Raw genomic sequence first — 26180 nt, forward strand, 5'->3', positions numbered from 1 at the left:
TTTATTCCTACTTTATTATTTTATGCATTTTTCACGTATAAAAAGTGTACCTGCTTTGTATATGCCACCCCCCTACTTTTTGGGCTTGAAAATTTTGGAAAAAAGGGGTGGCTTATACATGGGGAAATACAGTAACAGTTGTCAATAAGAAAGACAAAGTTGAAGGGTGGGCGTGGCCTACCAGGACTTCTGGGATGGCGGTTTTTGACCTCCCCCACAGTCCGGAGGCTTCCCTCAGGTCTCTGGGAGGGTGAAAATGGCCTCCCCCGGGCTCTGGAGGACCTCCGGAAGCCAGAAACAGGCCCGTTTCCAGACTTCTAGTAGGCCCGTTTTTTCCCCCCTCCCAGAGCCTCCGCCTGGAGTCTGCACTTACCTGCATCCAAAACGGGCCAGGTGGAGACTCCTCGGGGAGGGGAGGGGCGGGCAGGGCTTGGCCAGTCGGTTCAACTACCCGTTGGGCAAACCGGATGCAAATTTAACACGCAGTTCGCCCGAACCGGTCCCAACCGGTCGAATTCCGCCCTGACTTGTGTGCAAGTCAGGATTGGCTGTGTTCGCAGGGCACGCTGCGCACCCGGAGGCCCTCAACCCTCCCGACGGCCGCATTCCCACAAACAAACCACGGGAAGCTATTACGGAAAGAACAAGGCTTTTTTTTCCCTCCCTCCAAACTGTTTCCTCGCCTTCTCTTTGTGTTTTGAACAGGGCTTTCCATTCATAGTTCACATTTCGAGTGTCTTGCCTTGCAGCGGCCCAGACGGCCGGCTGTTTTCAATTGGGCCTTCGGGTTGATTTTTATCACGTCTTTATTCCAAAAAAACAACAACCTTGCTTTCCTTTCTTCGTGGGCTTTATTGCAAACCGCCAAGGAAAGCTTATTAGAGTTAAAAAAAAATAACAACATAAAAACAACAATAGCACCCTGAGTAAATTAAAGTAATGCATCAACTGGCTTTTCCAGCCAGGGTGCTTTCTCGCATCAGCGGCACCCACCCACGAAAGAAACAACCCCCCTGCTCCCCCCACCCAAAAAAAACTCCCATCAAATTTAGGCTGACATCTGGAGAAGCCGATAATTTGCAGAGAAGTGCAAATTCCCCCTTCTTTTTTTCTTCTTTTTTTTTTTACACAAAGAGGCAGAAAAGCTTCGCCCTCCCCAGAGGAGTCAGGGGTCAGTAAGAGGGACCTGCAGATGACGGGCCTGCCTCCCTCCCTCTGCGCCCTCCGGCTATTTTGGCAAACACGCCTCAAGTTGCTTATTTCTCCGACATCTGCCTGCGCCACCTGCTTCCCAGCAGATAAAGAGGCAGCCCAGGGTGGAAAGGGGTTGGCTGGAAGGGGCCAATTTGCAGATATCCCAGCTGAGTTCCTGCACTCAAATCTCTCTTTCTCTCTCCTCCCTGTTTCTCCCTCCCTTTCTCTCTCTCTCTCTCTCTCTTTCTCTCTCTCCCTCCCTGTTTCTTTCTCTTCTCTCTCTTTTTCTCTCTCTCTCTCCCTCCTTTCTTTTTCCTTTCTCATTCTCTCTCCCTCCGTCTCTTTCTCCCTTTCCCTCCTTCTCCCTTTCCCTCTCCCTCCCTTTTGTCTTTCTCATTCTGTTTCTCCCTCCCTGTTTCCCTCTCTCCCTCCCCTTCCTTTCTCTCTCCTTTCTCATTCTCTCTCCCTCCCTCTCTTTCTCCCTTTCCCTCCTTCTCCCTTTCTCTCTCCTTCCCTTTCGTTTTCTCATTCTGTTTCTCCCTCCGTTTTCCCTGTCTCTCTTACTCTCTCCCTTTCTCTTCTTTCTTATTCTCTCTCCGTCCCTTTCTCCCGCTCCCTTTCTCTCCCTTTCCCTCCCTTTCGTCTTCCTCATTCTCTTTCTCCCTCGTTTCCCCCTCTCTCCCTCCCTCTCTCCATTCTCTCCCTCCCTCCTGTTTCTCTTTCTTCCCCCTTTCTCTCCCTCTCCCCTCCCTCCTTCTTTCTCTCTCTCCCCCTTCTTTTTCTCTGTCTCTCCCTTTCCCTCTCTCACCCTTTCTCTCATTCTCGCTCCCTCTCCCGCTCCCCAATTCCCCCCCTCTCTTTTTCCGCCAGGCAGCCCCGTTCAGTTTGCCGGAGCATGGCTGGCTGATGGTCCTGGGGTTTTGGTACAGCCGCAGCGCGATTCTCGCTGGGTCAGATGGCGACGGCCAACAAAGGTGAGTGGGGCCACTTGGGGGGGGGGGTCGGAAAGGGTCACCAGCCAGCATCCATTTGAGCCCCCCCCACACACACACACACCAAGATGGTCCCCCTCCCTTTTGGGGGGCCTTTGGAATGAGGCCAGGGAGCTTGTCCGGTGGGTTTCTGATTCACGAGGTGTCTCTGTTACCAGGATAGCAGAGTTGGGAGGGCCCTTGGAGGTCTTCTAGCTCAACCACCTACTTTATTTCAGACAAATGGCTGTCCAGTCTCTTCTTAAAAGCCTCCCGTGACGGAGCCCCCACAATTTCTGGTGGCAAGCCGTTCCACTGGTTAATTGTCCTCCCTGTCAGTAAATTCCTCCTTAGTTCTAGGTTGCTTCTCTCCTTGGTTAGTTTCCACCTGTTGCTTCTTCTCCTGCCTTCAGGGTTTGGAGAATAGCTTGACTCCCTCTTCTTTGGGGCAGCCCCTGAGATACTGGAAGACTGCTGTCATGTCTCCCCTTCTCTTCACTAGACTAGTTCCTGCAACTGATCTTTAGACGTTTGAGCCTCCAGTCCCCTAATCCTCTTTGGGGCTCTTTTCCTTTAAGTTCGGCCTTTAAAAGCCATGGTCGTCCCTTCCCAGTTGGGTTACAGCCCTTTCTTTTGGGCCACGGGTCTTGTGGTCCAGAAGGAACCCGTCCTTCTGGACTGGGATGCCCGTTGCCATGGTGAGAAAACTTCTCCTTCTTCCTGTAAAGGAGAACATTTGCAGCTCAGGGTTGAAGTGAATGGTCCTGGGTTGCTCCCTGAGCTGGGTGGTTTCCTTGCAGACGTTTCATGACCCAACTAGGGAACCTCATCAGGGCTAGAAGGGAGTGGGGTTTTAAGAGAGGAGGAGGAGGAAGAGGAGGAGGAGGATAAACAAGAAGAGGAGGACAACTGTGGGGTCCTTGGTGCTGAGCTGGGTGGTTTCCTTGCAGACGTTTCATGACCCAACTAGGGAACCTCATCAGGGCTAGAAGGGAGTGGGGTTTTAAGAGAGGAGGAGGAAGAGGAAGAGGAGGAGGATAAACAAGAAGAGGAGGACAACTGTGGGGTCCTTGGTGCTGAGCTTAGTGGTTTTCTTGCAGACGTTTCATGACCCAACTAGAGAACCTCATCAGGGCTAGAAGGGAGTGAGTGGGAGAGGAGGAGGAAGAGGAGGAGGAGGAGAAGAGGAGGAGGAGGAGAAGAGGAGGAGGAAGCCTGAGGGGTTCTCGGTGCTCTTTGAGCTTGGTGGTTTCCTTGCAGACGTTTCATGACCCAACTAGGTAACATCATCAGGGCTAGTCAACTAACGAAACACCTGCTCAAGAGCACCAAGGACACCAAAGTCCTTCTCCTCCCTATTAAACCCCACTCCCTTGTAGCACTAATGACATTACCTAGTCGGGTCGTGAAACGTCTGCAAGAAAACAACCAGGCTCTCATAATGATTCCCCTTTGGAGGTTCAGGAAAAGCCAGCGGAGCTCCTTCCTCCAAAGCAGACGCCCCATCTCAGCCATTGGCCTTGGTGGCTGGGACCCATGGAGGTTGTAGTCCCCCATTTGAAAAGTTCCAGGTAGGGGCATAGCGGGTGGTCCTTCGCATCCGAAAACTTGGCGAGTTACGTCCTGCCCTTCAAGCGTACGCCTTCCTGCCTGCTGGAGCGATGGGAATTGTGTCTGTGGCAACAGACGACGCTTAATCGATATGGGAAATTTATCGGTCAATTTATTTCTCGCTCCTGCTCAATTGATTGTAGCCAGGGGAGGAGGAGGGGGGGGACGGAACTGAAAAATAGCCAAGAAACGAACCCGGCTAAATTGCACCACAAAAAAACAAAAAATTGCGTTTAGGTTTGTTTTGGAATGTGGGCTGGTCAGCTTCTATCCTTTCTAGAGGGTTAGGAAAAAGCTGAGTGGTATTACGGAATTGGAAGAAGGGACCTCAGTGGTCATCAAGACCAACCCCTGTTGATTTCCTACCCTGTTGTGTGATGACGCTGTTAGGATTCCGGCAGTTACCCCCATTTAAATCATGAGTCTCGAGCCAAACTTCCAAAATTTAAAAAGGATTTATTGGGAATTAACGTGTCGGCATGACCTGGGTGTACCCGATTCTGAGACACGTAATTCGCTGTCACCCTTGACCCTGGTTTCCTCCCATCTCTCTGGATGTATCATAGTTCATATTCTCCAACGGGACACGCCCATAGCCAAGAGTCATCAATCATGTTCTCCGATTAGAAATTGGCTTGGCAGAAACGTCAGTCGCCTAGTTACTATCTTTGAAAAACTATTTATGGAATGCACCTTCAGTTTCCAAGCTGCCGCACTGCTCTTTCAAACCCCTTTCCCCCTCCCCCTTTCTGTTAGGAACTATAAAAGGGCATAGAAATGTTTTATGAGTTGACAGACTCCATGAGGTCACCTGATTGTATAAAGACTCCCCAATTCCCATCGCTCCTGGCTGGTGCTCCCAAGTCAGTGGACATTTGGCCTAGTTCATTGGTGGCTAACCTTTTTGGGCTCCTGTGCCAAAAATTGTACATGCACTTGCATGCCAGCACCCAAAGGGCAATGCGCGCCCTCCCCACGCCCCTGCACATGCACACGCAATCTCCCCCCACCTGCCCCCTTACCTGCACTGTGGCTCCCAGTTGATTTTCGGCCTGTTTGAAGCCTTTTTCGGGTTCCCAGAGGAAAGCCTCTGCAGCCTTTGCAGGCCGAAAAATGGGCCTGTTTCGTCACTTCTGGTATTTCCGGAAATACAGGAAGTGATGAAACAGGCCTATTTTTCGGCCTGCAAAGGCTGCAGAGGCTTTCCTCAAGCCTCTGGGAGGCCGAAAAAGGCCTCAAACGGGCCAAAAATCAGCTGGGAGGCACGCTCATGCGCAGTGAGGTAAGTTTGCCATAGGTTCGCCATCGCGGGCCTAGTTGGAGGGGTCTCCAACTTTGCCCACTTTTAAGACTTGTGGGCTTCGACTCCCAGAATTTTATGATGGTTGTCATGGCTTTTTGGGGGGGTGTATTTCACGTGATTCCCCTCTTGCAACAAGCAACGTCCATGGGAGAAGCCAGATTCACTTAACAACCGGGTTACCCACTGAACGACTGCAGTGATCCGCTTAAACCGCCATTTGTAGCCAGAGGTCGTAAAAACGAGGCAGATGAAGGACGGTTTGATTGGTCTCCTGGCCCCCATGGGAGGGGGATGGACTAGATGCCCTCTTGGAGCCTTCCCACCTCTACCACTCGGTGGTTCCACCAAGCCAACCCACCTCCTCAGGGGGAACTTGGGAGGCCTGAATTCACCTGGGGGGGCTCGCAGAGCTCCCGAAAAGGGGGAGGGGGCCTCATCTCGGCTAACCCAGCTTTCCTCCTCTTGCTTCCGCTGCTTCCCTGCAGGCTCCAACCCCAAAGTCGGGGGCGTCCGCTTCTCCCCGGCCCAGACGGTGGAAGGAAGTTCCAGCCATGTTCATTTCGATGAGAAGCTTCACGACTCCATGGTGATGGTCAGCCAGGAGAAGGATGGGGACTTCTTGGTGAAGGTGAGTCTGCAAAGGGTGTGTGTGTGCGTGTGCGTGTGCGTGTGTGTGTGTGTGTGTGTGTGTGTCCTTTTCTCTTTGAAAGAATTGGTTCAGCGCTCCCTTCCCTCCCTCCCTCCCTCCTCTCTCTGTCTGTCTGTCTCTCTCTTTCTCTCTCTCTCCCCTTCCACCCACTTTCTTCTTCCTTTCCTCCCTTTCTCCTTCCTTTTTCTTTCCCTCCTTCCGTTTTCTTTCCTCTGCCCTACTTCCCTGTCTTTCTACTCCCTTGCTCCTTCCCTCCTTTTCTCTCTCTCTCTTCCTCCTTCCCACCTTCCTTCCTCCCCCTTTCTTCCTTCTTCCTACATTTCCCCCTTTCTCTTTCCTTCCTTCCTCCCTCCCTGCTTTTCTCTCTCTCTTCCTCCTCCTTCCCACCCTTCCTTCCTCCCTGTCTTTCTCCCTTCCTCCCTCATTTCCCCTTTCTCTTTTCTTCCTCCCTCCCTCCCTCTTGAACAGGAAATTGGACAGCAAGACCTCCAAGGTCTCTTCCAACTTTGTTATTCTGTTCTGTTTCATCCCTCCCTCTCTCCCTTCCTCCTTCTCTCTCTTTCTCTCTCCCTCTTTCCTTCCTTTTATCCTTCCTTCCTCCCTTTCCCTCCCTCCTCTCTTTCTTTCTTTCCTTCCTTCCTTCCTTCCTTCCTTCCTTCCTTCCTTCCTTCCTTCCTTCCTTCCTTCCTTTCTTTCTTTCTTTCTTTCTTTCTTTCTTTCTTTCTCCCTCCCTCCTTCCCTTCCTTTCTCTTTCCTCCTTCCTTCCTTCCCTTTTCTCTCTCTTTCCTCCCTCCCTCCACCTGTAATTTTCCACCATTTCCAATTTCTGCAGCTCTGCAGTCTCCTTTCTTTCCCTCCCCACCCCCCTCCACTCCCAAAAAAAACCCCCCTAATTGCTTCTGGTGTTTGGGATGGAAAAACCAATTATCCCCGACTTCCTTCCAGGAGGTCTGATTGCAGCAGCTGCCTTGGCAGCCTCGGCGCCTCGCTTTGCTTTGCTTTTTGGGTGTAAAACTGGGGGGGGGGAGGGGGGCAGCAGGCTGGGGGAGGGGCAGCCAATTCCCCTGGGCGGGGCTTCAAATCTTGAGCTTCATTTCCTCCCGTTCAATATTAGGAGTGGGGTAAAGCAGAACATTTCCTAAATCAGGCGTTCAAAGGCACTAGAATATTTATGAGGCTCAGTCTGGCTCTGCTGTGCAACACGGCACAGAATTGATTGTCCCCTGGGGATGATGGGTTATGGTGTTTTGGAGAGGGAGGAAGTCCCACAGGTGCGGGGGGAACAGAAGTAAGTTCTGAGTGGTACTGAGCTCCCATCGGTTGGAGAAGCCCACTGACCCGACTTCCTTGGTGGACTCTTTAGAGCAGGGGTCTCCAACGCTGGTCACTTTAAGGCTTGTGGACTTCAACTCCCAGAATTCGCCAGCCAGCATGCTTTAAGGTGGATGGACTGCAACATAGCTGGCTGGGGAATTCTGGGAGTTGAAGTCCACGAGTCTTTAATGGGGCCGAGGATGGCCGCTCTTGTGTTAAACCAGGCTGGCTGGGGAATTCTGGGAGTTGAAGTCTATGAATCTTTCATGTAGCCAACGATGGCCACCCTTGTGTTAGACCAGGCTGGCTGGGGAATTCTGGGAGTTGAAGTCCACGAGTCTTTAATGGGGCCAAGGATGGCCGCTTTTGTGTTAGACCAGGCTGGCTGGGGAATTCTGGGAGTTGAAGTCCATGAATCTTTCATGTAGCCAACGATGGCCACCCTTGTGTTAAACCAGGCTGGCTGGGGAATTCTGGGAGTTGAAGTCCAGGAATCTTTCATGTAGCCAAGGATGGCCACCCTTGTGTTAGACCAGGCTGGCTGGGGAAGTCTGGGAGTTGAAGTCCAGGAATCTTTCATGTAGCCAACGATGGCCACCCTTGTGTTAGACCAGGCTGGCTGGGGAATTCTGGGAGTTGAAGTCCACGAGTCTTTAATGTGGCCAAGGATGGCCACCCTTGTGTTAGACCAGGCTGGCTGGGGAATTCTGGGAGCTGAAGTCCACAAGTCTTTAATGTGGCTCAGTTTGCTAAGTTTAGAGTCTCCTTCTTTAGATCTTTGTTTCTCTCTGCTATGCCCCCAGAGGTGGCATTCAGCAGGTTCTGACCAGTTCTGGAAAACCGGTAGCGGAAATTTTGAGTAGTTCAGAGAACTTCTGACTGAAGATTTTACAGTAACCTTCCCCTGCCATGCTCACCAAGCCACGCCCATAGAACAGGTAGTAAAAACAATTTGAATCCCACCACTGTATGTCTCCTTTGCATAGAGTCTCTCTGAGGTCCGAGACCTGAATTCGTCTCCTTTATATATAGGTCAGGCCAGTATTCCTCAAACCTTGAAACCTTGAAGGTGGGTGGATTTCAACTCCCAGAATTCCCCAGCCAATCTCTTCTGTCTACCCCAAATAAGAAGGTTATTCAAGTTCTGGTTTTGTGATTTGTATATCACTTTTATTAAGACATCGGGCAATTTCATTTGTATATCCAGTGTAGTATCTTTTTCCCTGTCATTCTTAATAGCTTATCATTTTGAAATCCACTTTCTAATCAGCCCAGTTCAGTCTTGTCCCATAAATTTGTTCCTCTTTTTTTAAAATCCAGTTTGTCTATAACAAAGCAGACAATCTCTAACCTCATTTTGCCGTGTGTTATTCCCAAGTAGACTTCACTTCCCCCAAAATCAGAGCATATTGCTCCATTCTGTATTCAGAGGATTGAATTTAAGTGGCGTTCTTCTTTAATTAAATTCTTCATACCAAGTGCTGAACTTTCAGAATCTCATCATGTTTATCCCACCCACCCCTTAAACAAATGCATTTTTCCCACAGGAAGGTTTCTTACGATCGATTTCAAAATCTCCGTATTTTGTTTTTTTAAAAAATAATAATTTAGAGCAACGTTTTCCCAACGGGAAAGATTCTTGTAATTAATTTCAAAATTTTATTCCAAACCCATCTGGGACCATCTAAATTTCCAACATCGGAGTGTTTGTTTTCGAATCACGCCTGGATTCTGGTTTGACGAAGCCAATTCATCTCTCCTTTCCTCTTATCAGTGTCTTTGATGTCCAATTTATGCTTGAGGGATGAGATACGCTTTGCAGAGTTAAGTTGTTGAGGTGTGTGTGTGTGTGTGTGTGTGTGTTTTAAAGTCTGTTTTTCTTCCCAGACTGAATAAGTGGCTTGTTTTCTCAGGCTCCCTCCCTTTGAGCAATGCGGACTTCTTCTAATTTACTGCGAGAACAGATTATTTATTGCTAGCCAGCCGTTACTAAAATGTTCTTTTATTTGCTTGCTTGAGTGATCCAACGATTTTTTGCAGTGTGTTGGGTAATGCTCAGCATGGAGTCAGGAGATAATATGGAAGGATAGTTGACCACCCCACCCCACCCCACCCAGCTGATTTTTGGCCTGTTTTAGGCCATTTTCACCCTCCCGGAAGCTTGAGGGAAGCCTCTGTAGCCTCGGGAGGCCGAAAAATGGGCCTTCCCGGAAATACCTGGGCGAGGCTGTTTTCGGCTTCCGGGGGCTTGAGGGAAGCCTCTGCAGCCTTGGAAGGCTGAAAATGGGCCGGTTTCGGCCCTTCGAGTATTTCCGGAAGGCCCGTTTTTTGCCCTCCCGAGGTCGTAGAGGCTTCCCTCAAGCTTCTGGGAGGGCGAAAGCTGCCTCAAACGGGCCGAAAATCAGCTGGGAGGCGCGTGCATGCGCAGTGCAGGTAAGTTTGGCTGGGGAAAACGGCTCTGGGTGCCACCTGTGGCAGGCATACCATAAGTTCGCCATCATGGGCCTAGTGTGTGTGTGTGTGTGTGTATTAGTGCGTAGTCCTCAATTTACAACAGTTCATTTAGTGACTATTTGAAGTTACCTTAGCACCGGGAAAAAATGGGATCATTTTTTTCATACTTAACGACCACTGTAGCATTCCCATGGTCTTCCGATCAAAATTCAGACACTTGCCCACTGACTCGTATTTACGATGGTTGCAGTTCATGCGGTCCCCTTTCGCCTGATGAGTGAAGTCCAGGGGACAAGCCAGATTCACTTAACAACAGTGTGATATGATTACGATAACCACTGCAGTGATTCACTTAACAACTGTGGCAAGGAAGGTCATAGAACGGGATAAAACTCATTTAATGACTTGTCTTGCTTAGCAATGGACATTTTGGGCTCAATTGTGGCCGTAAGTCGAGGAGTACCTGTAATGTCAATTAATTGCTTTATAAATATTTTAAAAAGTGATTTATCATTTGCAGATTTAAAGCTCCATTACACTGATCCAGTGTAAGTTTTTTTTTTTTTTTTAAATTGAGAGTAACAATTGGTTTCCTACGCCTGAAGCCAAGTAATAAATAATAATTGGCAGGACGTCAAGAAGAAAAACGATCATTGCATTGCAACCCTTTGGCCAAAGCTTTAATAAGCCAAGATCTTCACCGGCCTTATATTTTATTTTAGTTGTTGGCAAGGGAGGTGTTTGTTTAATCGGCAACCGTCTTTCAAACTCATGACTCTGAAAATGGGGGTGATTGGGGGAAGTTGTCTAAATTAAAGCAAGCAGTAGATTTTTTTTTTAAAAAAAAAAGTTAATTCTTTTATTGGGGATGATTGAGATCACGCATCAATTGATCATATTCGGAGCACGCTGTAACTGAATTCTCATTTTCTCTGTCTCTCTTGTGGGATTTACATGAAAAAACAACTGGATCCTTTTGCAAATCTATATTTTGTTTATATGTATGTATGTATGTATGTATTTTGCATATATATATATATGTATTTTGCGTGTATATATTTTGTGATATATATATATATATATATATATATATATATATATATATATATATGAGCAAAATACCACACTCACGCATCATCACAAAATCTCCAGAACCATAAAGCCTACAATCTTGAAATTTGGCATGTTTCTTCCTCTTGGCTTCTAGGTGCTCACTAAGAAAGGATTTTTTGAAATGACCATCAGAGCATTAATATTTCCTATATTATTATTATTATCATGCTCTGATGTTAAGGAGTTCTACTCCCTCTTCCCACCTGAAAAGAAATCTCTTCCAGATGCAAAACACAAGCAGAGGAGAGGAGTTTCCATTTCAGTTTCACAGCACCAAGCAGCTTTAGTACAGAACAGTTGAGCTAAGCCACGCCCAGGCTCCTCGCTGTCTCCTTGCTCACACAGCAAATACTGCTTCAGTTTCTAAACAGCCCTCAACTCTTTCACACACTGACAGGATGCTAACCAGATGAATACCGATGGATGCTGGTAGGCAGAGGCACAATTCCCCCTCCCCTTATTTTCCTCCCCCAAAACAAAGCCTGACCACATAGTTTTGTAGCGAAGCACGGGTATCGAGCTGGTAGATTTATGACACAATAACCTATTTAAAATCGAGCCCTTCACAAGAGCCGTATTTCTCCGAATACACACGGGAGTAATGTAATGTAATGCCTGTAATGGGATTAAGCGCATTGGAGGAGAAGTCACATCTGGGGTTCTGTTCTCGATCGATTTGGAAAGGTTTGCATTTTTAATATTGATCCCCACTTAAGCTGAGAGGCGTCAGAATGATGGCTGCAATGAGGTCAGGCCCGATTTCCATTTACGGTGTCAAAGATATTCCAGAGACCTCCCTCGGATTAATGAAGTTTGATCCAGTTGCCTTGAATCAACCTTTAAGACACCGTTGGCCTGGATGGCGGAGTCTTCATTCACCTGAGGTGTAGTCTTCGACTTACGATTCAGCCCTAAATTTCTGTTGCTTAGTGAGACGGGTGTTCCGTGAGTTTTGCCCCATTTTTGCGACCTTTCCTGCCACCCGTCGTTAAGTGAATCATTGGAGTTGATAAGTCTGTAGAGATTCTCAGTCCTGGTTGTCCCAAAGGTGTTTTTTTCAGGAGAGAACTGGACTTTCTGGTTTCTTGTCTTTTGAAGATGTTTCACTTCTCATCTGAGAAACTTCTTCAACTCTGACTAGATGCTGGGGAGCGGAAGGATCTATACTCCTTGCCGGCAGCTGGTCATTTGCATCCTTTTAGAGAGTCGTTGAGGTTTACCTGTGTCCTTAAGGTCACCTGAGTGGTGCAATGGTTCCTCTAGTCTGCTGTTTTTTTCTCTCTCTCTCTGGAAATCCATTTCCTACCCCCACACCATTCAAATTGTGTTCATCCCAAATTGCATAGCTATAAGCCGGGGTGTGATTCAATCGGTATAACAACTGGTTCAGTGAGCTCACACTGTGCGTGCGTGCTCCATGTTTAAAATAGCTAATACATACCTTCAACTACAGCCCCTGTGAATGAAACAGCTGAGCTGCGGCAAACTTGCTCTGCCACGCGAATCAGCTGTGCTTTAACAAGAGGACATAAATCACAGGAAATAGCAGGCGGGCCCACATGCTCGTTGAAGCAAACTGGTTAGCTGATTGTCGGAACAAGGGGTTCACCCCAACTGGTTGGAACCGGGAGAATCCCACCCCCAGCTAAAGGTCTGTGGAGATTCTCGGTCATCCGGGTCATAGTTGTCCCAAAGGTGCTTTTTCTGGAGGCAACTGGACTTCCTTGTTTTTTTATTTCCTTTAAATCCCCCAAGTGGCCTCGACGACCCGCTAAAAGGGTGCAGATGACCAGCTCTCTGCAAGGAGTATCAGTCCTTCCATTCCCCACTATCCTGTCAGAATTGAAAGAAGCTTCTGGGACGAGAAAGAGAAATGTCTTCAAATAAAAAAAACAAGTCCAGTGGCCTCGTGAAAACAAAGCACCTTTGGGACAACCAGGACCTTAGAGGATTGAAAAACTATAGATTTTTAGCTATACAATTTGGGATGGACACCTTTTGGATGGTGCGGGAACGGGCATGGATTTCCAGAGAGAAAGAAAATTGCAGACTCCAGGAACCACTTGCACCACTCAGGTGACCGTGAGGACAGAGATAAACCTCCAAGTGGCCTCAACGGCTCTCTAAAAAGGATGCAAATGACCAGCTGTCTGCAAGGAGTATAAATCCTTCCGTTCCTCATCCTCCTGTCAGAGCTGAAGAAGCTTCTTGGAGGAGAAGCAAAATGTCTTCCGAGAAAAACAAACCCAGTTACCTCCTGACCACAATGGTCCTAAGGAGGGCTGGTGAATTCTGGGAGTCAGAGTCCACATGGCTTAAAGTGGAGAAAACAAAAAGAGCTCAAGTGGATCTCTGGAGTTCTTGCAGGGGCTGTTTGCTGACATTTTTCTGAAATATTTTAGCCTCCGATGGCTTCAATCAAGAGGCGAAGCTCCCCTGGGAATTGTTCTGCAGACAGAACATAATGTCCTAATTCCCTTCCTTCAAGTTTATTCTGCAGACTACGTGGCACCTAGGGGCAATCTTTTACGAGAAGCACAGAGAGAAAAGCATCAGATAAAGTAGAATAAATACACAGAAAGAAAGACGGGTGCGCAGATACCTCAGCTCTGCGTCACTCAACTCATCGCCCGAGAAACATCTTAATAAGGAGTTGCTGAATTCTGGAGACCGAAAGGTGTGGGATTGAGAGAGAAAAAGAAAAAAAAAAAGTCCTGGGCTGAGCTGATTTATCTCCTATTTATCGTTTAGATGTTTGTCCTCCTTTGGCTATTTTAGAAGTAATTCAAGCTGGCGAACATACGTGATACTCCTGCCACCTCTTTTTTCCCAAAACAACCCTGTGAGGAGGCTTTGGTGCCTAAGGAGGGACTAGAACTCAGAGTTTCCTGGCGATTGACCCAAAGTCTCCCTGCTGGCTTTTGTGCCTAAGGAGCAACTAGAATTCACTATCTTTAAGTGACTGGCCTAAAATTTTTATCCCGAAGGCGGGACTAGAACTCTCTGTCGCCTGCTGATTGGCCCAGCTGGCTTTCATGCCTGAGGCGGGACTAGAACTCCCCATCTCCTGGTGATTGGCCCAGCTGGCTTTCGTGTCTGAGGCAGGACTAGAACTCCCTGTCTCCTGCTGATTGGCCTAGCTGGCTTTCATGCCTGAGGCGGGACTAGAACTCCCCGTCTCCTGCTGATTGGCCCAGCTGGCTTTCATGCCTGAGGAGGGACTAGAACTCCCCATCTCCTGGTGATTGGCCCAGCTGGCTTTCATGCCTGAGGAGGGACTAGAACTCCCTGTCTCCTGCTGATTGGCCCCGCTGGCTTTCATGCCTGAGGCGGGACTAGAACTCCCCGTCTCCTGCTGATTGGCCCAGCTGGCTTTCTTGCCTGAGGAGGGACTAGAGCTCCCCGTCTCCTGCTGATTGGCCCAGCTGGCTTTCGTGTCTGAGGCAGGACTAGAACTCCCTGTCTCCTGCTGATTGGCCCCGCTGGCTTTCATGCCTGAGGCGGGACTAGAACTCCCCGTCTCCTGCTGATTGGCCCAGCTGGCTTTCTTGCCTGAGGAGGGACTAGAGCTCCCCGCCTCCTGCTGATTGGCCCAGCTGGCTTTCATGCCTGAGGCGGGACTAGAACTCCCATCTCCTGCTGATTGGCCCAGCTGGCTTTCATGCCTGAGGCGGGACTAGAACTCCCCATCTCCTGCTGATTGGCCCAGCTGGCTTTCATGCCTGAGGCGGGACTAGAACTCCCCGTCTCCTGCTGATTGGCCCAGCTGGCTTTCATGCCTGAGGAGGGACTAGAACTCCCCGTCTCCTGCTGATTGGCCCAGCTGGCTTTCTTGCCTGAGGAGGGACTAGAACTCCCCGTCTCCTGCTGATTGGCCCAGCTGGCTTTCGTGTCTGAGGAGGGACTAGAGCTCCCGTCTCCTGCTGATTGGCCCAGCTGGCTTTCATGCCTGAGGAGGGACTAGAACTCCCCGTCTCCTGCTGATTGGCCCAGCTGGCTTTCGTGTCTGAGGCGGGACTAGAGCTCCCCGTCTCCTGCTGATTGGCCCAGCTGGCTTTCATGCCTGAGGAGGGACTAGAACTCCCTGTCTCCTGCTGATTGGCCCAGCTGGCTTTCGTGTCTGAGGAGGGACTAGAACTCCCCGTCTCCTGCTGATTGGCCCAGCTGGCTTTCTTGCCTGAGGAGGGACTAGAACTCCCCGTCTCCTGCTGATTGGCCCAGCTGGCTTTCATGCCTGAGGAGGGACTAGAACTCCCCGTCTCCTGCTGATTGGCCCAGCTGGCTTTCTTGCCTGAGGAGGGACTAGAACTCCCTGTCTCGTGCTGATTGGCCCCGCTGGCTTTCATGCCTGAGGAGGGACTAGAGCTCCCGTCTCCTGCTGATTGGCCCAGCTGGCTTTCATGCCTGAGGCGGGACTAGAACTCCCCATCTGCTGGTGATTGGCCCAGCTGGCTTTCATGCCTGAGGAGGGACTAGAACTCCCGTCTCCTGCTGATTGGCCCAGCTGGCTTTCTTGTCTGAGGAGGGACTAGAACTCCCCGTCTCCTGCTGATTGGCCCCGCTGGCTTTCATGCCTGAGGCGGGACTAGAACTCCCCGTCTCCTGCTGATTGGCCCAGCTGGCTTTCTTGCCTGAGGCGGGACTAGAACTCCCCGTCTCCTGCTGATTGGCCCAGCTGGCTTTCATGCCTGCGGAGGGACTAGAACTCACACACACTCCTGGTTTCCAGTCCAGCACCTTAACCACTGGACCAAACTGCTCTAAGTTGTAAGACTATCCCACTTAGTCTGGCCAAGCAGGAGTAGGGCAGGATACCCCATCGATAGAGCTGTTCTCTCTACTCCTACCCACCAAGAACCTCGGTGAAGAGACTGGGGGCTTCTGACCCCGGACTTCTAATCCATCTGTCCTCGTTAAATTGCTCTCCCCGAATGGTTCCCAAGACTCCCATGCACACAACACTGTTGTGGCTCTTTCTTTTTGTCTCTCTTTTCTAGGTCTCCTTTTTTTTGGAGAAAGAGCACACACTCTTCCAAGTGCGGCCCTCTAGGGGGAGAGAAAAAACGCCTTCAATTTTCGGCGTTGCTATTTTTGATCCTTTCCCTTTGGGAGCCTTAGCCCCAAGTGGCCATTTCCACACAACCAGGTCAACCGAAAACTGAATAATAGCGTCAAGAGCCCTTTTGGGGGCGGTCAGTCAGCCGAAGACACCCGTTGTCTGGGTGTAAGGGTGGGTTGTAGGCCCAGGAGGGAGGGGGGCCGCTTCCCAGAAGGCAAAGGGAGAGCGAAGATCGGACTATCCGGTAGGCAGGAAGAGAGCCGAGAGTTCACAGAATATAGCAATAGCCCTTAGACATATATACTGCTTTACAGCCCCTCTCTAAGCGGTTTATAGAGTCAGCCTCTTGCCCCGCAACAACCTGGGTCCTCATTTGACCGGCCTTGGAAGGAGGGAAGGCTGAGTCAGCCTTGAGCCGGTCAGGATCAAACTCCTGGCACTTGGCAGAATTAGCCTGCAGTACTGCGCTCTAACCACTGCATCACTACGAAGGAGAAGGAGAAAGGGAATTACGAGAGAGAGGGAGGGAGGAAAAGAAGGAGGGAAGGAAGGAAGGGGAAGGAAGGAAGGAAGGGCAATAGCGCTTAGACTTATATACCACTTCACAGGGCTTTAGAGCCCCTGCCTAAGCACTTTATAGGGTCAGCTCTTCCCCCCCCAACAATCTGGGTCCTCATTTAGCCCACCTCGGAAGGATGAAAGGCTGAGTCAACCTTGAGCTGGTCAGGATCAAACTCCTGGCACTTGGCAGGAATTAGCCTGCAGTACTGCGCTCTAACCACTGCATCACCACGAAGGAGAAGGAGAAAGGGAATTACGAGAGGGAGGGAAGGAAGGAAGGGAAGGGAGGGAGGATGGAAGGAAGGAAGGAAGGTCAATAGCACTTAGACTTATGTACCATTTCACAGGGCTTTAGAGCCCCTCTCTAAGCAGTTTATAGAGTCAGCCTCTTTCCCCCCACCAACAATCTGGGTCCTCGTTTTACCCACCTCGGAAGGATGGAAGGCTGAGTCAACCTTGAGCCGGTCAGGATCGAACTACTGGCAGCCAGCAGAAGTCGCCTGCAGTACTGCACTCTAACCCTTGCCCCACCATGGTATATATCAGTGATGGCTAACCTTTTCCATGTTGCCAAAAGTGTGCATGCGTGTGCTCGCGCTCTCGTGCCTGCACCCATGATGCAATGCGCACGTGACCCCCCTGCGCATGCTCACGCAACCTGCATGCCTCCACGCATGTGTGCGCGTCTCCCATGCGCGCGTCTCCCTCCACGCATGCCCGGCAGATACCCGACAATCAGCTGGCGGGCGCGGGAGCATGCGCGCAAGGGCAGTGGGTCCCTTCCAGGCGACCTCTCGCGTGCCAGCAGAAGTGGCTCTGCGTGCCTCTTCCAGCATGCATGCCATAAGGTTTGCCATCATGGGTATATAAGCATATATCTATGCTTATTGCTTTACTCTGGCAGAATTCTGTCTGTAGGCGAACGACAATAAAGAAACGACAGGTGATCCTCAGCTTACAACCACAGCTTGAGCCCCAAGTTTCTGCTGCTGAGCAAGAGAGCTGTTAAGCTGAGTTTCGTCCCATGTTACGATCTTTCTTGCCACCCTTGTTAAGTGAATCACTGCCGCTTTAAGAACACGGTTGTTAAGGGAATCTGACTTCCCTCGTTGACTTTGTTTGTCCGAAGGTCGCAAAAGGGGATCGTGTGACCCTGAGACTCTGCAACCATCATAAATATGAGCCAGTTGCCGAGTGTCTGTGTTGTGGTTAGCCGGCAGCAGGTGCGGACGGCTGAGGAGAGCGAGGACTCAGAGGAGGGGCCAGGCTCATTAGGGAGTGGACTGCAGCCTTCAGAGCTTGTAGGGGCTGGCAGCGGTGATGAGGAGGTTCCTGAGGAGCCTGTGCCAAGTGTGTGCGCAAGCACAGGCAACTCAGGAGTAAGGCTGCAAGGTAATGGCCCCTCCCTCAAGAAGATAAAAGCCAGGTTTGAAGAAGCATTCTTTGCAGAAGGCAAAGACGTTCTGAAACTCAGCCTCGCGGACATTATAGTTAGTATTTGAAAACTCTTGCAGACTATTTCTTACCGGTGGGTTTTTGGCAGCCTTGAAGAACAATTTGGCAAGGCTTTTTCTTGTCAGAGCTAATTAGTTGGAAGCAGCCTTTTATCTGTGAAGAAACAGAATTCGCGGATTAAACCTTAGAAGGCGGGGGCTGCTGCCTTTGTTTCGTGTCTGCTCTCTTGGAACCAGGTTGAGCCAGAACAGTCTGGACTTTGATCACGTGAAGCACGGCGATGCTGCAACGGTCGTAAGTGTGAAACATGGTCCTAAGTCCCCTTTCTTCCCGTGCCGCTGTGACTTCGAAGGGTCTCTTTAACGTTTGCCTTTCCAACGGCGTTGGTTTGGCGCCTCTGGGCCTTGGACCTGACTTTTCTTCCCCCTTTGTTCAGGTTGGCTTCCTCAAGATCATGCACAAGTACGAAATCACCTTCGTCCTGCCTTTCGTGCAGGTCCTGGGAACGGACATTTGCCCAGCGCCCCTGTCGAACCTGCATCTTAAGGTGACTGACATCGCGCCCGTATCTGAAGGTAAGATCTCGTGGGCTACCCCAAAGGTGCTTTTTTTTCCATGATGCAACTGGGTGTTCTTGTTTTTCTTTGAAGAGGTTTCCCTTCTCATCCCAGAAGCTTCTTCAGCTCTGGCTGGATGGAGGGGAACGGGAGGATTGATACTCCTTGCAGACAGCTGGTCATTTGCATCCTTTTAGAAGGAAGGAAGGAAGGAAGGAATAGGAAGGAAAGAAGGAATAGAAGGGAAAGAGAGGGAGGGATGGAATGAATGAGAGAAGGAAGGAAAGAGGGAAGGAAGGAATAGGAGGGAGGGAGGGAAGGAATGAGAGAAGGAAGGAAAGAGGGAAGAAAGGAATAGGAGGGAAAGGAGGGAGGGAAGGAATGAGAGGAGAGAAGGAGGGAAGAGAGGAAAAGGAAGGAATAGGAAAAGGAAGGGAGGGAAGGAATGAGAGGAGAGAAGGAAGGAAAGAAGGAAGAAAGGAAAAGGAAGGAATAGGAAAAGGGAGGGAGGGAAGGAATGAGAGAAGGAAGGAAAGGAAAGGAAGGGAAAGGAGGGAGGGAAGGAATAGGAAGGAGGGAGGGAGAGGAGAGAAGGAAGGAGAGGGAGGGAAGGAATGAGAGGAGAGAAGGAAGGAAAGAGGGAAGAAAGGAATAGGAAGGGAAGAAAGGAAGGAATAGGAGGGAAAGGAAGGGAGGGAGGGAATGAGAGGAGAGAAGGAGGGAAGAGAGGAAAAGGAAGGAATAGGGAAAGGGAGGGAGGGAAGGAATGAGAGGAGAAGGAAGGGATAAGAGGGAAAGGAGGGAGGGAAGGAATAGGAAGGAGGGAGGGAGAGGAGAGAAGGAAGGAGAGGAAGGAGATGTGTAGGACAAGAGATGGCAGGATGTAGGCGTTGGAGTCAAAAGAGAGATCAGCCTCTAATCCTTACGAAGCCACAAGCAAACTAAGTCCAACCCTCCCCCCGCTTTGAATTCTGTGGACCCTCATCTAATTCTTATCACGTGTTAAGGTTAGTTGAGAAGATTCCTGTGCAGAGGCTTTTAGCAATAAATCCGTTTAATGGAACCTTCCTCTGGTCTTTCCCCCCTTCTTGTGCGTCGCTTTCTCCTTTCAAAGACTGGAGGGTGTGCGCGGGGTGTGGGGATTGGCATTTTGCAACTCCTGCCTCTCCAAGTCCCCACCCCCCCCACCCCAGTTCTTCTCGGAGTGTCCTTTGATGGGGCTCCCGCTTTCTTTTTCTCCCAGGCTACAGGGTGAAGTGCGAATACGTGGCCCATAAAGAAGGGGTTCTCCACGAAGAAATGGTCCTTTGCAGCGAGAGCAACCATAGTGCCAGCATCAAAGTCGTGGTGCAAGCCCGAGTGATGGGTAAGGCTCTGCCGGTTCTCGCACCCAGGCTGGTCTCCCTCTCTCCCTCCCCCCCTTCACTTTCCCGCCTCTCTGCATTTCCTATCTGCATCTCTCAAGGGCTAGTTTAATATCCTGTTTTCGCCAAGAGGCGACAATGCCCAGGAAATTAAAACTCTGCCTGCAGGGTCTATGAGAAACATCTTGGGTGGGGGGGGTGTTGAGGTAATTCCCCGTTAGGAGAATGAGTGCACACAGGGAGACGTAGTGAGAGTGGTGAGGAATAACACTCAACCAGCACACAGACACACCGTATAGTAAAATGTAGGTTTTTACTTCCAGTAAACGGTTAAGCAAAGTCCAACAAGCAGTCCAAGTCTTACACGGTTAAAGCAGTCAGTTTTTCAGTCCAGGGATAATCCAAATATCCAAGTCCCAGTATCATAAACAGTTCAGTAACAGACTTATAGCAATCCAAGAAGAACGACGATCAGCAACAGTCAAAAATTCAGGAACCCAAAACAGGGAACATCAGAACATCGACCAACTAGCAACAACAGGACTAAACAAACCAGGTTTCTGGCTCCATCTTATGGCCGTTTGAGGAACCACACCCAATTACAATTGTATCATTCCCTTAAAAAGACAGTATTAAATGTCTTATCTTGGTTTATATATTTCCAACCCAACTGTTAGGTGACTATCAATTCCTAACAGGGGTGAATTAATCTGCCAAGCTGAGGATGCCAGGGGGTGAGATCTTAAGCCATCAAGGCCAAGCTTTAAAAAAGAGGTGTTGAAACTTGGGGGAAAGTTCAGAGAAGAGCAACGAAGATGATTAACGGCCTGGAGACTAAAACATAGGAAGAACAGCGGCAGGATTTGGGTTTGGCCAGTCTAGAGAAACGAAGGACTTTTAGGGGGGACGTGACAGCAGCCTTCCAGTATTTGAGGGGCTGCCCCAAGGAGGAGAGGGGAGAATCAGCTGTGAGGCGCGCGCGTGCGCAGTGAGGTAAGTTTGCCTGTGGCTTGCATGCCGGCACAAATGGCTCTGCATGCCACAGGTTCCCCATCATGAGTATAAGGTCTTCTACTCTCTCTCTCTCTCTCTCTCTCTCTCTCTCTCTCTCTCTTTCTTTCTCTCTCTCTACACACACACACACACACACACACACACACACCTCTCTACCTGGAAAATGGGGTGGGGTCTCGCTTTTTCTGTTTCTCTATGTCTCTCTCTCTCTCTCTCTCTCTCTCTCTCTCTCTCTCTCTCTCTCTCTCTCAATCTCTCTCTTTCTCTCTCTGTCTCTCTCTCAACCTCTCTCTGTCTCTCTCTCATCTCTTTCAATCTCTGTCTCTCTCTCAACTTCTCTCTCTTTCTCTCTGTGTCTCTCTCTCTCAACCTCTCTTTCTCTCTCTCTCTGTCTCTCTGTCCATCTCTGTCTGTCTCTCTCTCAATCTCTCTCTGTCTCTCTCTCAATCTCTCTCTTTCTCTATCTCTCTCATCTATCTATCTATCTATCTATCTATCTATCTATCTATCTATCTATCTCTATCTCTATCTCTATCTGGATAGAGAAAGAGAGAGAAAGGTATCAAGGAAGGAAGGAAAGAAGGAAACGGGAATGAGAGGTCTTCGTTGCTCTCTGAGCTTGGTGGTTTTCTCACAGATGTTTCATTACCCACCTAGGTAACTTCATCAGGGCTGGAAGGGAGTGGGCACTGCCCTGTCAGTGTCGGCATGGAAGGCCTTAGAGCAGGGGTCTCAAACTCAATTGACCTGGCGGCCGCTGGAGGCAGAGTCTGGGTGAGGCTGGGCCGCATAAGGGATTCCACAAAAAACGTTAAAAAATATCCTCAAATGTCATCAAGAGTTAATGATTTCTCCAATACATGAACTGTCCTGAACCCATGAATGGAACATTGAATGAAGATCATGAACGGTTCCTCAGAACGTGGCTTCTCCAGCTTAATCCTTGCTGCCAGAGACTTGACAACGCTTCCTCTCACATATCTGAGCCACATTTGGCTTGAGAGAGGAGGCACCTGAGACCCTCAGTTATGGCTTGAAGATGATCCTCAGTAAGTCTGGACCTGTACTTGGACTTGTTAAAGTTCAGGGTGGAGAAGAAGCCACGACGAGGAACGGCGGGCGGGACTTCCTTCAGAGGTCCATTCCCCCTGCGGGCCGCACTAATATTATACTTTCATATCACAGGTGGGGGCCACAGGATACCGTCCTGCGGGCCGCAATTGGCCCGTGGGCTGCGAGTTTGAGACCCCTGCCTTAGAAGTTCTTTAGTTGAGCTGTTTACTGTTGGCTTATTCGTCAGTTCCTTGATTGGGGTGCTGTTTATTTGGTTGTTGGTCTGATGTTAATCTTTGGAGTTAATCTGTGCTCTTGTAAACAGCCCAGCCAAAGAACCACCTATACAGTCCACCCCCCACATCAACACCGATGGGGCAAGCCCCTAGAATAGAAACTGAGCAAAGCCCACTCCTTAGTTAGCACTGATGACGTTCCCTAGTTGGGTCATGAAACGTCTCCAAGAAAAAAAAAAAAACCCAGCTCAGAGAGCACCCAGGACACCCTCATTTCAGCCCCGAGCTACCAAGATTATTTGATTGGCCAAACAAGGGGAACGCGGGAGGAGCGCTCGACGACTTTTAAGGACCGTGGTTGGGCAGCCATGATGGCTGAGTGAATCCTCCCATGTGCACCTGGAGATGCTTTCAGGTAGAAGATCTTGAAGGAGAAGTGCCAAGCAGAAGAAGGGTCTGTGCCCCGACTCGTGGGCTGCTGCGCTGGCCTCCGACACATATACACAAACACACGGTGCTCTTTGCCCCTCCACTTCACCTGTGCGCCAGTGGTGGTATGCTACCGATTTGGCCCGGTTCAACCGAACCGGTAGTAAAAACAAAACAAAACCCTGAGGATCAGCTGAGAGGAGGAAAAAGGAAAGGTAAGGATCGGCCCTCCTTCCTTCTCCTGCAGTTTTCTTTCTCCTGTCAGGGCTCCGACAAACCACCCCCAATTCAAATCATAAGTCTCTAGCCACATCTCTCAAGAGTAAAACTAAATTGATTTATTAGGAGTGACCATTTCGGCATTATCTGGATGTAGCTGACACTAAGATACACCATTCATTTCACCCTTGATCCTGATCTTCCCCCTCCACCCCCTGGATGTATATTCTCCAATGGGATACATCCATAGCCAAGAGTCATCAATCATGCTCTCCAATAATAATCTTGCACGCCAACAGCTTCGGCTGCCTAGCAATTATGTGAAGTATTTAAGGAATGCGCTTGCTTTCCCCAACACCTTTTCTGCCGGCAACTAAAAAGAACAAAGGAGTATTTTTTTTTTTTCAGTTGACATATCCCTCTCGGCTGATTGGTGCTGCAGGTCTCAGCTGGTGTGGGAAAGCTTTGTGCCAGCGTTAAGCAAAGCACGCCCCAAGCCATGCCCACCGAACCAGCGGCAGAACAATTTGAACCCCGCCACTGATGTGCGCTCTTCCCTTGCCTTGCAGACCGACACCACGGCACACCGATGCTCCTGGAAGGCGTGAAATGCATCGGCGCCGAAGTGGAATACGATTCTGAGCAAAGCGAATGGCAGGGCTTTGACTAGCCAGGACATGCCCCCATTCTGCTACAGACTCCAGCGCCTTCCCGGGGTTCCTCTACCTATATAGATATATATACATATATAGATATATATACATATATATTTTTTTTTCCGGTTAAGCTTGAAATAATAAAAAAACTAAATGCCACCTCCGCTGTCCGCCAGGTTTGAGCGCGCATGCGCTGTGCTGCTCCGGTGGCGCTTGTCTTTGTGGGGCTGGCACTGTGCTTTTTCTCCTGTTTACACCCCCCCCCCGCCATTACATCTACCATTAAACCTCAACCCCCTTGTAGGTTGTGCTTCAGGCGGGCGTCCAGCCAGGCGCAGATCCATTTTCGTAACCTCCGTTCCGTCGATGGCGCAGCTCAGGCCGTTGCGCCGTACGGCGGGTTTCGTTCTTCAAACTCAAGCGTGCCATTTTTTTAAAAAAAAAAATTCTACCTGATTTAGCGAAGTCGGGTGGCCTGCGGAGGGTTGTTTTTCTTTGGCAACTACCATTTGCAACGGAGGAGGAAAAAAAACCAGCTGACTTTGGCTGGATGTTTTAATCGTCCCCAATCCGCCCCACGTATGCGGCCTGTTTCGGAACCAGGACTGTGCAAACAGGCACGTTACTCCACTCCGTTTGTGCAAGCGGCGGTGGCACGCGCCTGCCGCTTGTGCAAATGGGAGTTGCTCGTGCCTGGCACTCTCATGGAACCGTTCCTTCCTCTCCGGGCCGTTCCTACAAGCCCAAGAAAAATTGTGAGGGGAACCGCAGGCTTGGAGGCGGAATTGGGTCACCTCGCCACGAGACAATTGACGGCGGGATGACTCAATGCAATTTTCAAAAATAATTTTTCAAAAATGTATTTTTAATCATTCGCCTTTTTAAAAAATTTTGCCCTCCCTTTGCCCCCCTTTCTCTTTTAACGATTCCACTCGATGTTAGGGTAACTCTTATCCCACAGCGAGTTGGCCACGGCGCCTTGCGATAGGCCCTTCAAGACAGGGGTCCCCAAACTTGGCCACTTTTAAGACTTGTGGACTTCAACTCCCAGAATTCCTCTGGCTGAGGAATTCTGGGAGTTGAAGTCCACAAATCTTAAAAGTGGCCAAGTTGGGAGACCTCTGCTTTAAGAAGTTGTCGCTATTTTTAAAACCCCCGCAGAGATCAAGAAAGATGTTTTATTTTTTTCCTTCCTCTCCTTTTTTAGCTCCTTGGAAGGTGCCAGCTCTTTAGCCCCAAAAAGCTGTTTGAGGAAGCAGGAAATTACAGGTTTGCGTGGGGTTTTTGGGGTGAAGTTGTATTGCCAGCACTGGCTGCTGCCCCCCCCCCAAAAAGACAGCTGTTTAGCGCTTGAAAAGGTGACGGGAAAGCTTAATATATGGTTTGCAAGCTGGTGGGAGCGCCCATCGAATTTCACTGTGTTTTAAGAGGCTTTTAAGTGACTGTGACACTGACGGTTCCTGGGGACCACTGCACACAACCTAAGTTGCCTGTGGTTTGGGGGTCTCCCCCCTCTTTATTCTCCCCCCCCTCCCGGTGTTGGAAATGAACCCCACTCAGGAAGAGAAAATAAAAAATAAAAAACCCCGAAGCCTTCTCAGTTTTGCAAAGATTCATTTGAATCCAACAAAAACCCACTCCCCTTCCTTCCAATTTCTCCCTTGGCTATGAGGATGGATGCACCTGTGGTCCTCTTGTGATGCAGCCCACCCCAATTTATTCCCAAGACCCTCCTCCCTCCTTCCCTCCCTCCCAGTTCAGTTAGCCTAGGAAGGTTTTCTTCAAAAGACAAAAAACTTTTGCTGCTGTTTAGGAGATAAACGCAAGGGAATTATTCCCTTGTTGCCATACGAGGTTTTTGTGTGTGTGTGTTTGAAGATATGTGATTTGTTGGTTTCTCCGTGGAAATGTCACAGCTGGGATCCCAAAGTCCCATCCTGGACTAAGAATCCCTAAAGACAAAATTCCTTGTGTTCTCTAAGGCAGGTTTTCTTGAGCTTGGAAGACTTTTAAGAGAGCTGGATTTCAGCTCCCAGAATTCCCCAGCCAGGTATTCTGGGAGTTGAAGTCCAGGAGTCTTAAAGTCACCCCACTGAGAAACACTGTCCTAGAGCAGGGGTCTCCAACCTTGGCCGCTTTAAGACTTGGGGACTTCCAACTCCCAGAATCCCCCATGGCTGGTGAGGGAATTCCCCATGGATGGCTAGAGAATTGTGGGAGTTGGAAGTCCACAGGTCTTAAAGTGGCCAAGGCTGGAGACTCCTGCCCTAAGGGATTAACTCCTCAGTAGACGGCCCATTAGCACAGGTAGAGCAAGATCCTTGTGTAGCTACCCAAAGACAACATTGGTTGAGTAATTTGTGAGTTTTGAGTTAGGGGTGTGGCTTGTTTTCATGGATGGGGGTTTAATCCCCTGCAACACCCCGTTCACTGGCCAACACCCCCCGATGATGGGACTTCCATCGTGATGTCAACCACCTCAACGGCGAAAATGATGTTCATGGGTGGATGTTTGCCCGCCCCACCCTAACCCTGTAGCCCAGGTCCTCGTTGCCCATCTAGGCTGGAGAGCTGTGCGTGGAAGTCCAACTGAGGTTGGGTTCCTCGGTAGGCCAACATCAGCAGGACAACGGGCATGGTGTCGCCAACCAGCCCCAACCCCTTTCCAAAATTCACTGGCATTGCCTAGGTCAGTGGAAGAGGACGGTGCTACGCCTGCCGTTAGGACACCAATGCCCCACCACGATTTTGATGACGTGGTTGGAGAAGACCTTCACGGAAGGTTTCTCAATCGTGGCTACTAGAAGACAGGTGGACTTCTAAGTCCCAGGAATTCCTCAGCTGAGGAATTCTGGGACTTGGAAGTCCACCCGTCTTCCAGCGTCCAAGGTTGAGAAACATCTCCCAACCTTTGCTACAGGAGTCTCTTCTCCTTCCTTCTCCAAAGCTCATGGACCTCTGTCCTTTT

The 26180-nt window shown here is 49.7% G+C and overlaps 1 protein-coding gene across 2 annotated transcripts in view; it reads left to right on the top strand.

The window, feature by feature from the left end:
* The window catches only part of ADISSP (adipose secreted signaling protein), a 33425-nt gene extending 10054 nt beyond the window's left edge, over window positions 1-23371 (top strand). The window contains exons 2-6 of one of the 2 annotated variants that reach the window (XM_026722650.2): window positions 2065-2168; window positions 5565-5707; window positions 18121-18259; window positions 19485-19607; window positions 23126-23371. In XM_026722650.2, coding sequence (XP_026578435.1) covers window positions 2150-2168; window positions 5565-5707; window positions 18121-18259; window positions 19485-19607; window positions 23126-23226 — 525 coding nt within the window. In that variant the 5' untranslated portion in view covers window positions 2065-2149 and the 3' untranslated portion in view covers window positions 23227-23371. The remainder of the gene's footprint in view (window positions 1-2064; window positions 2169-5564; window positions 5708-18120; window positions 18260-19484; window positions 19608-23125) is intronic. The other variant, XM_087935712.1, reaches the window with a different exon arrangement.
* The last annotated feature ends 2809 nt before the right edge of the window (window positions 23372-26180 follow it).

This window comes from Pseudonaja textilis, chromosome 6, assembly GCF_049901715.1.
Source record: "Pseudonaja textilis isolate UNSWEBS1 chromosome 6, rPseTex1.2, whole genome shotgun sequence".
Lineage (NCBI taxonomy): Eukaryota > Metazoa > Chordata > Lepidosauria > Squamata > Elapidae > Pseudonaja > Pseudonaja textilis.